This window comes from Ovis aries, chromosome 9 (genome assembly GCF_016772045.2).
Source record: "Ovis aries strain OAR_USU_Benz2616 breed Rambouillet chromosome 9, ARS-UI_Ramb_v3.0, whole genome shotgun sequence".
Lineage (NCBI taxonomy): Eukaryota > Metazoa > Chordata > Mammalia > Artiodactyla > Bovidae > Ovis > Ovis aries.
This window is the reverse complement of record NC_056062.1, coordinates 86,334,607-86,348,477: the sequence shown is the minus strand read 5'-3', so window position 1 is coordinate 86,348,477 and position 13,871 is coordinate 86,334,607. Positions and strand designations below refer to the sequence as shown.

General features: G+C 38.5%; 1 protein-coding gene across 1 annotated transcript in view; it reads right to left on the bottom strand.

The window, feature by feature from the left end:
• The window catches only part of PIP4P2 (phosphatidylinositol-4,5-bisphosphate 4-phosphatase 2), an 87,112-nt gene that overhangs the window by 24,932 nt on the left and 48,309 nt on the right, over positions 1-13,871 (bottom strand). Inside the window, exon 5 of the mRNA XM_027973240.3 lies at positions 8,489-8,541. Within this exon, the coding sequence (XP_027829041.1) occupies positions 8,489-8,541 (53 nt within the window). The remainder of the gene's footprint in view (positions 1-8,488; positions 8,542-13,871) is intronic.

The following is a 13,871-nucleotide window of genomic DNA, read 5'->3' as shown; positions in this document are numbered from 1 at the left end:
CGTTTCTCATGATGTACTCTGCATAGAAGTTAAATAAGCAGGGTGACAATATACAGTGTGATGTACTCCTTTTCCTATTTGGAACCAGTCTGTTGTTCCATGTCCAGTTAACTGTTGCTTCCTGACGTGCATACAGGTTTCTCAGGAGGCAGGTCAGGTGGTCTGGTATTCCCATCTCTTTCAGAATTTTCCACAGTTTATTGTGATCCACACAGTCAAAGGCTTTGGCATAGGCAATAAAGCAGAAATGGATGTTTTCGGGGAACTCGCTTGCTTTTCGATGATCTAGCAGATGTTGGCAATTTGATCTCTGGTTCCTCTGCCTTTTCTAAAACCAGCTTGAACATCTGGAAGTTGACGGTTCACGTATTGCTGAAGCCTGGCTTGGAGAATTTTGAGCATTACTTTACTAGCGTCTGAGATGAGTGCAATTGTGTGGTAATTTGAGCATTCTTTGGCATTTCTTTTCTTTGGGATTGGAATGAAAACTGACTTTTTCCAGTCCTGTGGCCACTGCTGAGTTTTCCAAATTTGCTGGCATAATGATGTATATTTCTATTTGATTAGCAGTGGAACTTAAATTTTAATATGCACACCATTTGAAAACTAAAATCATTTGAAAAATCTATCTTTCCAGCAAATGCAAGGATCTTAGAAAGCTTTAACTCCAAATACTCCATTCCCATGTTATGTGTTTTTGTTCTTCAATATGTCAGTTCAATTCTATTTTTGTTTCTCCAAATTTGTTAGCATTAACAGTATTTCTGTTATTGTTTTCTTATAATTTTATTATTTATCTATTTTTATTTAAGAAATAATTTAAATTTATTGAATTAATAAATTAAATCTATGAAATAAAATATTAAATTAATAAATTAAATTTATTAAATAAAAATGAAGATTTGTATTACTTATATATTTTGGCTGTGCTGGGTGTTTGTTGCTGGGTGGGTTTTTTCTCCAGTTGTGGCAAGCAGGGGCCACTCTCCAGCTGCAGGGTGCTGGCTTCTCACTGGGGGGGCCTGGCCTGTTAAGAGAGCAGGGCTCCAGGCCATGTGGGCTTCAGTCCTTACAGTGCATGGGCTTAGTTGCTCCACAGCAGGTGGGATTCTCCCCGACCAGGGATCGAACCCACGTCTCCTGCAACTGACAGGTGGATTCTCTCCCACTGAGCCACCAGGGAAGCCCCTGTTATCATTTTTTTAATTTATTCATTTTGGCTGCCCTAGGTCTCCGCTGCTGCGCACAGGCTGTCTCTAGTCGCAGTGAGCCGGATCTACGCTCTGGCTGCGCTGTGCAAACTTCTCACGGCCTGGCTTCCCCTGCGCTGGAGGACAGTCTCTCGGGCGTGTGGGTTTCAGCATAAGCCGGGAGTGCGCTCAATAGCTGGGCTCACGGCCTCCAGAGCACAGGCTCAGTACCGTTAGCGCTGGGACTTATTTGCCTAAACGTCAACCCACTCCAGTATCCTTGCCTGGAAAATCCCATGGACAGAGGAGCCTGGCAGGCTACAGACCATAGGGTCGCAAAGAGTCGACACGACTAAGCGACTTCACTCACTCACTCACGTGGGATCTTCGTTCCCAGATCAGGGATCAAACCTTTATCCTCTCCACTGGCAGGTGGATTCTTAACCCCTGGACCTCCCGGGAAGTCCCATTGTTACTGTGTTTGCTATTTTACAGTCAGTGCTTCTGACGAATGTTTAGCATTTCTTGGCTCATACTTTCTTTACTCTTGCAGTGCAGAAATGTCTTCAAGGATATTTTCCCTGAGTTCATCTCTCATCAGTCTCTTTAGTAAGGGTATCAGGATGGCAACCACTCTGTTTTGGTTTTTACTGCTGGTGGGATCTGCCTGCAATGTGGGAGACCCAGGTTTGATCCCTGGGGTGGGAAGATAGTTCTGACTGGTTAGTTAGTTCTGCATTTGCCAATATCTTTTTTTAAACTTCATTAGCCTGTGATGGTTTAGATAGGTCTACAACAACAGTTTGACAGTTGATTTCTCTTAGAACTTTGAAGTATTTTTAAACTTTTTGGCTTCCCTTGTTGCTATTGAGAGGCTTGCTGCCAGAACTGCTATCTTTTTCACACTAAAAATCTGCCTTTTCTGTCTCTGCTTTTAATACCCTCTATTTATCTTAGTTGTCTGAAATTTCACTATAACTCATTTATTTATTCTGCTTGGGGTTCATTGTGCTTTTTGAATCTATGGGATCATTTCTATCATATCTCTGAAAATCCTTAGGGATTATCTCTTCAAAATACCTCTATCCCATTCTCTACTTTTTCCTCCTAAATTACAAATATATCAGATGCTCTTACATATATTCCTTTTAATTTTATTTTTATATTTCTCTCTGATGGATTCTAGGTAATTTACTTAATTCTGTCTTCCAATCCACAGCTTCATCTGTCAAATTAATCTGATCTGCTGTTTAGCTTGTTCTACTGTATTTTCACTTCCGTAACTTTTAATTTCTACAAGTTTTGTTGTGTTTTTAAAAGCCTGCCTGCTTATTGTTTGGGTTAATTAATTTTTTTTGTTTTAGACAAATGTCGAGTCAAAAGCCATTAAAAGAAACAATACAGAGAGATCTCATTTGTTTTCTAACCAGTTTCCCCAATGGCAACATTTATACGATATTATAACCAATGTATTGACAGTAATACAATCCACTGATATTCATATTTCCTATTTTATTTATATTCATTTGTGTGTCAGTACTGAAATCAGATTGATTATATTATGTTCTTTGCAGCCAAAGATGGAGACGCTCTATAGAGTCAGCCAAAACAAGACCAGGAGCTGACTGTGGCTCAGATCATGAACTCCTTATTGCAAAATTCAGACAAAGTGAAGAAAGTAGGGAAAACCACTAGGCCATTCAAGTATAACCTAAATCAAATCCCTTATGATTATACAGTGGAAGTGACAAACACATTCAAGGGATTAGCTCTGACAGACAGAGTGCCTGATGAACTATGGACAGAGGTTCATAACATGGTATAGGAGGCTGTGATCAAAACCACACCAAGAAAAAGAAATGCAACAGGCAAAATGGCTGTCTGAGAAGGCCTTACAAATAACTGAGAGAAGAAGAGAAGTGAAACGCACAGGAGAAAAGGAAAGATAGGCCCATCTGAATGCCGAGTTCCAAAGAAGAACAAGGAGAGATAAGAAAGCCTTCTTAAGGGAGCAATGCAAAGAAACAAAAAACAATAGAATGGGAAAGACTGTGGACTTCTTCAGGAAAATTAGAGATACCAAGGGAACACTTCATGCAAAGAAGGGCACGATAAAAGACAGAAACAGTGGACGTGACAGAAACAGAAGAGATTAAGAAGAATACATAGAAGAACTGTACAAAAAAGGTCTTAATGACCCAGATAACCATGATGGTGTGATCACTCAGCCAAAGCCAGACATCCTGGAATGTGAAGTCAAGTAGGCCTTCAAAAGCATCACTACGAACAAAGCTAGTGGAGGAGATGAAATACCAGTGGAGCTATTTCAAACCCTAAAACATGATGCTGTGAAAGTGCTGCACTCAATATGTCAGCTAGTTTGCTCATTATAATCACATTTGGAGTTTTCAAAAAAGTAGCAATACCTGGGCATTTGCATTTTTCAGGAAATTCCAAGATAATTCTAGTGTACTTCTGGATTTTAAAGAGTGATTATAGGTTTTTATATTAAATGATAGTTAGTGATATATAATTCTATTATTTTCTGTGATATATAATTCTTAAGTATAATTAGACGCATATATACAGTGATATATAATTCCATTATTTAATTCAACATATTAAAATGAATAATAGTTACATAATCACTATAGTGAAAGATATTTATCCATTTTCACAATCAATAGCCAAACAAAAAATAAAAGATAATTACAGTTGCAAGCCATAATGGAAACATGATTAACCCAGTAGCACTCAAACATGTACATTACCACATGTGAAACAGGTGGCCAGTGCAAGTTCGATGCATGAAGCAGGGCACCCAAAACTGGTGCTCTGGGACAACCCAAAGGGGTGGGGTGGGGAGGGAGCTACAAGCAGGGTTCCAGGTCGGGGGACGCATGTATACCCGAGGCTGATTCAAAAACACCACAGTGTTGCCAAGTAATTGTCCTCCAATTAAAATAAATAAATTTTAAAATATTTATATACAATGTGGGGGGTTAAGTAGAGTGATGTGGTAAGCGGAAGGGCATAAATGCACATGTCTTCATCTACCCAGCCAGTCTAGGTCTTTTGGTTAGTGCATGCGTGCTGTCGCTTCAGTCGTGTCCGACTCTTTGTGACCCTATGGACTGTAGCCTGCCAGGCTCCTCTGTCTATGGAGATTCTCCAGGCAAGAATACTGGAGTGGGTTGCCATGTTCTCCTCCAGGGGATCCTCCCAGCCCAGGGATCAAACCAGTGACTTCTATGGCTCCTGCACTGCAGGCAGATTCTTTTCCACTGAGCCACTGGGGAAGCCCTTGATTAGTGCATGCAATCCATTTACATTTAAGTTAATTATCAGTATGTATGATTCTAATACAATTTTAATTGTTTTGGGTTTATTTTTATAGGTATTTCCCTTCTCTTGTGTTTCCTGCCTTGAAAAACTGCTTTAGCACTTGTAAAGCTGGTTCAGTGGTGCTGAATTCTCTTAACTTTTGCTTGTCTGGAAAGCTTTTGACTTCTCTGTCAAATCTGAACTACAGTCTTGCTGGGTAGAGTATTCTGGGTTGTAGCTTCTTCCCCTTTCTTCACTTAAGTATATTGCATCACCAGTCACCTTTAATATCCCTCTTTTCTGGAAGCTTCCTTTCATATTCCCTTTCCCTCCAGTCTGGATTAGGATCTCTTCAGAGCAGAACATGCTAAGTATAACCTTCCAAAGCACTTTATCGTACAACTTTATTATAATTGTCTGTTCTCTTCCACATATCCATAAGACAAAGTTCCTTGAAGGCAAGATTGTATCTTCATTTTGAGCAGTTGCTACCCAGCACAGAACTGTTGAATTAGTGAATAATTATAAAAGCAAGCACTAACCAGAAAAGTAAAATGATAATTTATGAGAATTTATTGCTGTCGTTTAGTTGCTAAGTCGTCTCTGAGCCCTTTGCAATCCTACAGACTGTAGCCTGCCAGGCTCCTTCATCCCTGGGATTTCCCAGGCAAGAATACTGGAGTGAGTTGCCATTTCCTTCTCCAGGGGATATTTCTGATCAGGGATCGAACCCATGTCTCCTGCACTAGCAGGCAGATTCTTTACCACTGAGGCACCAGAGAAGTCCCAACTTATGAGAATAAGAGGTTTTAAATTGCTTTTGTTTAAAATGGTAGAAAGAGATCCACACAAAAGTACCTCAGTGATGTGGAAGGAATGATATTTATTGGTAATTATCATGGATTAAGTCATCATGTCACTAATCATAAATCCATTAAAACATTTTCATGGAAAAACGGTCCAGGTTGACATTTCAGAATGCTAGGACTACAACTCCCGTCCAGCATTAGCCACAAGTTGTCTAATCAAAAAAGAAACCTCACCATTAGCTGTTATAGCCTTGGTGATTGTGGGAATAAGAAACAGTGACATTAAAAAATGTTTCTTGGTCTCTGGAGCCCTGGGGGAAGGTACTCCCCCCACTTGTTTTGTGAGATATAAAAATAATGCTAGTTCCATAACAATGATTTAGTAATTTCTATAACAAAAAAATAATTTTAGGATATTTGCTATTTGAATTTAAGAAATAAAAATCTCAGAATCTTACTTCAATAGACGACTCATCATTTTGTTAAGAAAAATATTCAAAGAGAAAAGAAATCTAGATATGACCCGTGAGTGTTCATGTGATAACATGATCTTTCCTCAAATAAGTAATGAATGTCCTAAGTCCTCTCGTGTTCAGCATGTGATTCCAATTCTATACACATTCCTCTAAGAATGACATTTAAGCTGATTTATTTCAAGTGAATTTCTAGGCAAATTGTTCCTTAAGAAAGAGATACAAATTCTTCTTACACTAGAACACAGCCTTGTGGTAGAATATCTAAACATTCAATACTTCTTTCTTATTAGCAAAATATTGCCATTGTTCTAAAATAAACCAACCAAGCAAGTCACTTGAGCAAAATCATTATCCTTTCTAACAGCTCCTCATTTATAAAATGAGGATAATAATTCCTGCTCCCCAGGACTTGCAAAGATTACAAATAGTATATGTGCATACAAAGGCATGATCACTGTGCTTAGCACACAATTTGCTAATCATGAGAAGTCTCTGTTTTTTATTTTCTAAAAGATTTTTTAAAATCTAACTTAATCCTTCTGGTGAGGATGCAATTTAATTGTCTTCATTTTTGGGAAAATATAGGTAACATACAGAAATATGGATTATTCACACACATATTCACACACGTGTGTTTGGTATGTCCCTGAAGTATCCATTTTCTATGCACTTATCTGAGGTTATCCACTTTGCTTCACCATGTGCAGACTTGTCTTAGATTCAGCTAAGTTAAACATTCAGATGATTAATTTCACAAATAAATAAAAAAGGAAATATCTGTTCCTTTGAAGCTAGAAATATGCTGTAAAGTTATTCTCATAGGATTATATTTAGCTGGAATCATAGCAATCAATCATAGCACAAATAAAAGGAGATATCTTGTTACATATGTTCTACTTCTCAGACATTTTTAAATTCTTTCCTCCTATAAACCATTCTTAGAATTGCTTTACTCTCAAAATAGATACAGTATTTACTTACTTCATTCAAAGGATCACAAAAATTTAACTATGAGTTCATATTTTTCATTTTAAATATTGAATTACCAAAACATTCCAGTTTCATTTCCTTTGCTTACTTTCCACACGTGCAAGTGGAAAACAGTAATTTTTGAATTGAAATTTTATTATCAAAATAGATGTTATGCAGAAAACAGTTAATATAGCTGTCCAGCTGTTCTCCTGGGAACTTAGATTTCAAAATAGTTCTAACTATTCCCTTACTGATGAGTGGTTTGCTATGCCTAAACTGCTTGTACAAAGTAAACTATGGTTTATGTCGAATGCCTGCTTTCCTTCTGGGAGCATGGAATTGTGGTATGTGCTATGCAACAGGTGCCTATGTGACCAGCTCAAATTATACCTTGGACATCGAGTCTCCAATAAGCTTCTCTTGTCAAAACTATTTCACACGCGTGTATGCTTAGGCATGCCCGACTCTAAAAGACCTCACAGACTGTATGCAGCCCACCAGGCTCTTCCGCCCATGGAATTTTCCAGGCAAGAATACTGGAGTGGGTTACCATTTCCTCCTCAGGGGATCTTCCCGACCCAGGGATACAACCCACATCTCCTACATTGCAGGCAGATTCTTACTGCCGAGCCAAGGGGGAAGCCCCCCAGAACACTTCACATGTTTTGTAACAGTTTACTGATGGAGGAATAAATCCTGTGTGACTCCACTGGGAGAGGACTCTTGAAAGCTTGCTCCTGGCTTCCTCCAGACTTTGCTCCATGCACCTTTTTTCTTTTGCTGATTTTACTTTGCATGTGTTCACCATAAAGCTGTGAGTACAACTGTATACTAATTCCTACTGCTGCTGCTAAGTTGCTTCAGTCGTGTCCGACTCTGTGCGACCCCATAGACGGCAGCCCACCAGGCTCCTCCGTCCCTGGGATTCTCCAGGCAAGAACACTGGAGGGGGTTGCAATTTCCTTCTCCAGTGCATGAAAGTGAAAAGTGAAAGTGAAGCCGCTCAGTCGTGTCTGACTCTTAGCGACCCCATGGACTGCAATCCACCAGGCTCCTCCGTCCATGGGGTTTTCCAGGCAAGAGACCTGGAGTGGGGTGCCATTGCCTTCTCCGAATTCCTACTAGTTCTCCTAAAATGTCAAAAACCCTTAGGGTGACTTGAGGACTCTCAATACAGATGGCATAAAATGTCTTTAATCAAAATATATTTTTTCCCCATTTTTATATTTCCTTTTGTTATTTTTTCCAGGGTATACCATTTAGGAACACAGAGAAATTGAACAGTTAAGAGAGAGAAATAATTATAAAAATGTTGCCATTCAATGACCTAATTATTAACCCCCTGAAATCTGGCTTTCTCCTAGATTATAGCCCACTTTTAAAAATATAAATTTTAGATTATTTAAAACAAATTATAGCCACTTAGAACATTTGAAAATCCTTACTAAGTTACAGTTAGTTTTTGTAATGTCCACCTTCTTAGAAATTGCTTTACCTTTAGAGAATAGGTTAAGTCCAATCATTTTAATTGAAAAATGGAATATATGAATCAGTTCAAAGATGTCTTTTTTTTTAGTTTTGAAAATCATAAACATGTTAACCATGCATACATTCTGAACTATATCTTAAAATCAAAATTGACTTCAGTGAAAATTCTGAACTGTTTAAATTGTTCTCAAATATTTCCCAGTAGTATTGCCAGTGGTACAGAACTTACATTTTTTTGCAGTGTGGGCATTTTGCCAGAGTGTTGAACCTCAGTTCCATCCACTGTAAAATAAATGAGAAGAGAGGTTGAAAAGAAAAACAACTGAAAACTATCCAATCTGATAAGCTGTTTCTTTTAGTTCAAATGTTCTCAGGGATCACGCCAGAAGCCATCAACCTTTTCATGTTTATATGAGCTTCCCCCTCCAACTCATCTCCCCCTCCCTTAAAATAAAGGTTACACTTCCCCTCTGAAACAGTTCCCAAGGTTTTCCCAATTTTCTGATGCAATCTAGGTTTGCTTTACAATGAAAACTGAATGTCATGTCATAATTGGGGTCATTTTACTCAGCTTTATGTCTCAGTCCATTGCCAGAAAATAAAAATATATTTCATATATCTCCAAAGTTGTTTCTTCTCTGAATATTAATGACTAGCTTTTAAAAATACATGGATATTAAGACTCAATACCAAAATACAATTATTCTATTTATATAGAAAATGCGCAAGGTAAATAAAACAAATTAGATACAAGTAGAACTAATGGCCACCTGATGTGAAGAACTGACTCATTTGAAAAGACCCTGATGCTGGGAAAGCGTGAAGGCAGGAGGAAAAGGGGACGACAGAGGATGAGATGGTGGGATGGCATCAGCGACTCGATGGACATGAGTCTGAGTAAACCCCGGGAGTTGGTGATGGACAGGGAGGCCTGGCGTGCTGCAGTACGTGGGGTCACAAAGAGTCAGACATCACTGAGCTGAACTGAGAATTAATGCGAGGAAACTGCTTTCTGCTTATAGTTGCTTATTCTATGTAAAAAAAAACAAAAAACAAAAAACAAAAAACACACTCCTATAAACAACTTTCTCTCAGTTTTCTTCCCTGTGTTGTTGTTCAGTCATTCATTGCGATCCCACGGACTGCAGCATGCCAGGCTTCCCTGCCCTTCATTATCTCCTGGAGTTTGCTCAGACTCACGTCCATTGAGTCGATGACGCCATCCAACTATCTCATCCTGTATTGCCCTCTTCTCCTCCTGCCTTTAATCTTTCCCAGCATCAGAGTCTTTTCTAAAAAGTCAGTTCTTTGCATCAGGTGGCCAACGTATTGGAGTTTCAGCTTCAGCATCAGTCCTTCCAATGAATATTCAGGACTGATTTCCTTTAGGATTGATTGGTTGGATTGCAGTCCAAGGGACTCTTGAGAGTCTACTCCAGCACCACAGTTCAAAAGCATTAATTCTTTGGCACTCAGCCTTCTTTATGGTCCAACTCTCATCCCTGTACATGACTACTGGAAAAATCATAGCTTCAACTTTATTACCTATATCTTCCCTGTAATATAGGGATAAAGCGGGCTACCTTCCCCGCAGTACTGTTATCCAGATGCTTGAAACAGCTTACTGGCATTAAAAGTAGGTTAAAGTGTTTGAAAAGATGTGCAATATAAGTTTAAAATAAGTATTACTAGCACTGACATATATACACTACCATGTGCAAGATAGATAGCTAGTGGGAAGATGCTATGTAGCATGGGGAGATAGATGGAGGATGGCAGTCAAGAGGGAAAGGATACACGTATACATACATATATAGATACATATATATGGCCAAATTGCTGGTGGCTAGGAGGTTAAAGCGTCTGCCTGGAATGCGGGAGACCCCGGTTTGATCCCTGGGTCAGGAAGATCCCCTGGAGAAGGAAATGGCAACGCACACCAGTACTCTTGCCTGGAGAATCCCGTGGAGGGAGGAGCCTGGTGGGCTACAATCCATGGGGTCGCAAAGAGTCAGACACGATTGAGTGACTTCACTTCACTTCACACGCATATATATACATATATACACACATATAATTATGAGTGATTTTCATTGTTGTATGGTAGAAACCAACACAGCATTGCAAAGCAATTATCCTCCAATTAAAAAGTAATTAATAAAAAAGTAACTCTTCACCACAAAAATGTATTTCCTCAGCCACTTTGCTTCTTTTAACAAAGAAAAACTTAAATTTGTTATTTATAAACAAAATTTGCAATGACATTACAAGTTCAACAAGGGTTTCCCTTGTGGCTCATCTGGTAAAAAATCTGTCTGCTTTTACCTCCCATCATTTGCTTTTCTACATATCTTCTTGTAAAGTGTACACTTCCTTTATAGAATTCCTTCAAGTACATTAACAGTTTTAACATCAAAACAACCTTTCTTTCATTAATATTAATTTTTGTTTATGATTCCGGGTCACTCTTTTTTCTTCATAACTCTCAAGTTCTAGCTATAGTGGGGCTTCAATAAGTTACGCATATTCAAATGTTTTCCACACAATAGAAGATAATGTTCAGAAAATATCTGATACATGACTTTTAAAAAATTTTTTAATGATTAACTTCTAAAAAGACAAATAAATCTGAGTTTGGACTTCTTTTTATTCATTTTAATTTTAAACTTTCTGAAAGTTATGTAATTTTGAAATAATCTCTCTCAATCACAGTAGGAATACACAGACCTAAGGTAAATAAACTAGAAATGAAACTTTACATGAATGTTCACTCTTTTCACAATGATTATTTTTCAATATTTGAGAAAGCTAAACCAAGGCTACAGCTTTTTCAAGCACCGATAACTGTTTCTTTCACTACTCTTTTTGTAACGAATTTACTTCAAAGCTTATTATTAATAATAAAAATGCTAAAATTAATGCACTAAATAGAGACGTACATAGATTTTTATAGAAATTGGCATAGAACATTAAGAAGTGAAGAATATAGAAATCTTACTAATTACTTTTTATATATTTGTAATTAGTTATAAGACAGTTGTTGAACTTGTAGTGAAAGTGAAAGTCACTCAGTCATGTCCAACTCTTTGCAATCCCATGGACTATACAGTTCAAGAAATTCTCTAGGCCGGAATACTGCAGTGGGTAGCCTTTCCCTTCTCCAGGTGATTTTCCCAACCCAGGGATCGAATCCAGGTCTCCTGCATTGCAGGTGGATTCTTCACCAGCTGAGCCACAAGGGAAACCCTTGTTGAACTTGTAATGTCATTGCAAATTTTATTTATAAAAAACAAATTTAAGTTTTTCTTTGTTAAAAGAAGCAAAGTGGCTGAGGAAGCAATTATGAAACCCCTTAAAGCTGAAAGCTGAAGCTGAAACTCCAATACTTTGGCCACCTGATCCAAAGAACTGACTCATTTGAAAAGACCCTGATGCTGGGAAAGATTAAAGGTGAGAGGAGAAAGGGACAACAGAGGATAAGATGGTTGGATGGCATCACCAACTCGATGGACATGAGTTTGAGTAAACTCTGGGAATTGGTGATGGATAGGGAGGCCTGGCGTGCTGCAGTCCATGGGGTCACAAAGAGTCAGACATGACTGACCGACTGAACTGAACTAAGAGAGTAACTCAAAATTCAAGTTTGAAGGCTAATACATTGGCAAAGAAATTCTAGAATTTTTAGATGACCAACCTACAGGAGATTAGTTAGGTTTTATCATTTAGCACAGATTATGCACAATAAATTTGATTATAACTGACAAACAACCAAGACTGTCGTATAATTAGTAACTTATACAGGCAGGAACCTAGCATATCTGGTTTTGTTGTTATCTACAAGAATTATTTTAAATGTGGCCAACTAAGACTAGAAAAAACATGTATTATTAGAAATAACTTTGTCATAATCTATTTGAATGAATGCAAATACCTGTCCTTTTGAAAGGATTTACCACTGTTCTCTTATCTAAAATGCAGCCTCTGCACTCTTAAAATTTTACTGCCAAAACCTTGAAGTGTCAACAGAAAAAAGTATCTAATTTTTCCTGTTTTTAATTGGATAAATTTGACAGGTAACCTTGCGTAAATTTAAGGTGTACAGTCTACTACTTTGATACGTTTATATATTGTAACATGGTTGTCACTGTAGTGACCTTTATCCCATTACATAATTATAACTATTACTGTCTATATTCATTATAAACTCGGGGAGATAGTGAAGGACAGGGAAGCCTGGTGGCTGCACTCCATGGGGTCACAGAGTTGGATACAACTGAGAGACTGAACTACAACAATGTTCATTATACCGTGCTTTATTTACATCTCCATGACTTATTTACTAATTGTTACAAGTTCGTACCATGAGTCTTATCCCCCACCTCCCATCTTCTGATATCTTCTGGTACCCACCATTTTCCTGTTTTTACAGGTTCAATTTTTTTCCACTCTATGATTAAGGGATATCTATCTCTGGCTCACTTACCTTGTTTAGCAAATGTGTTCAAGGTCCTCTGTGTTGTCATAAATGGCAGAATATCCTCATTTCTTGTAGTAGTGTTAGTCACTCTGTAGTATCCCAAGGACTATAGCCTGCCAGGCTCCTCTGTCCATAGGATTCTCCAGGCAAGGATACTGGAGTGGGTTGCCATTCCCTTCTCCAAATCATTTCCTGTGGCTGAATAATATTCCATTGTGTATTTTTGTTTGTGCTCACTTACTCAGTCATGTCTAACTCTTTGCGGCCCCGGGGACGGTAGCCCACCAAGGCTCCTTTGTCCATGGAATTTTCCAGGCAAGAATACTGGGGAGGGTTTGCCATTTCCTACTCCAGTGGATCTTCCAGACCCAGGGATCAAACCCACGTCTCTTGCATCTCCTGCACTGGCATCTCTTTACCACTAACACCACCTGGTAAGCCCCACATCCTTTTTATCCATTCCTACTGTGGGCATTTGCATTATTTCCATATTTTGGCTATTATGAAAATTTTTTCTATCAGAAGGGTTAAAAGCAACTTCTCTAAAACCCAATTGTTTTTAGTAGAGGTCTTCCAATACTTGGCTTATTTCTAACCATTCTACAATATATAATAGATAACTTAGTTTCATCAAGGTATATTTTAAATTGATCTTAAGAGGCATATAAGAAAGTAATACTACTAAAAACCAGTCAGCTGCTAGTATACTAGATTTCCTAATGGATACAACACACAACTGGGGTCATTTGATCTCTGGGTTGGCAAGATCCCCTGGAGTAGGAAAAGGCAACCCACTCCAGTATTCTGGCCTGGATAACTCCATGGACAGAGGCGCTTGGGAGGCTTCAGTCCATGGGGTCACAAAGAGTCAGGCCAGCTGAGCAACTGAGCATACACATGTCATTACTTTAAAGTGTGTTCACTGTTTTCACTCTGCTAAGCAACCGAACTATAGAACCCTACGAACGAGAGAAGAAAACCGGACCCTGTCTGAAGGGACTATATTGGCCCACTTCCAGGCAAAGTTTGAACTCTCATCTATGATGAGGTTGTGTTAGATTTCACTGGGAAATGCCAACCCTACCCAGCACGTGGACCTGCCTTCCATCAGTAACGGAAAACACCTATCCCACAC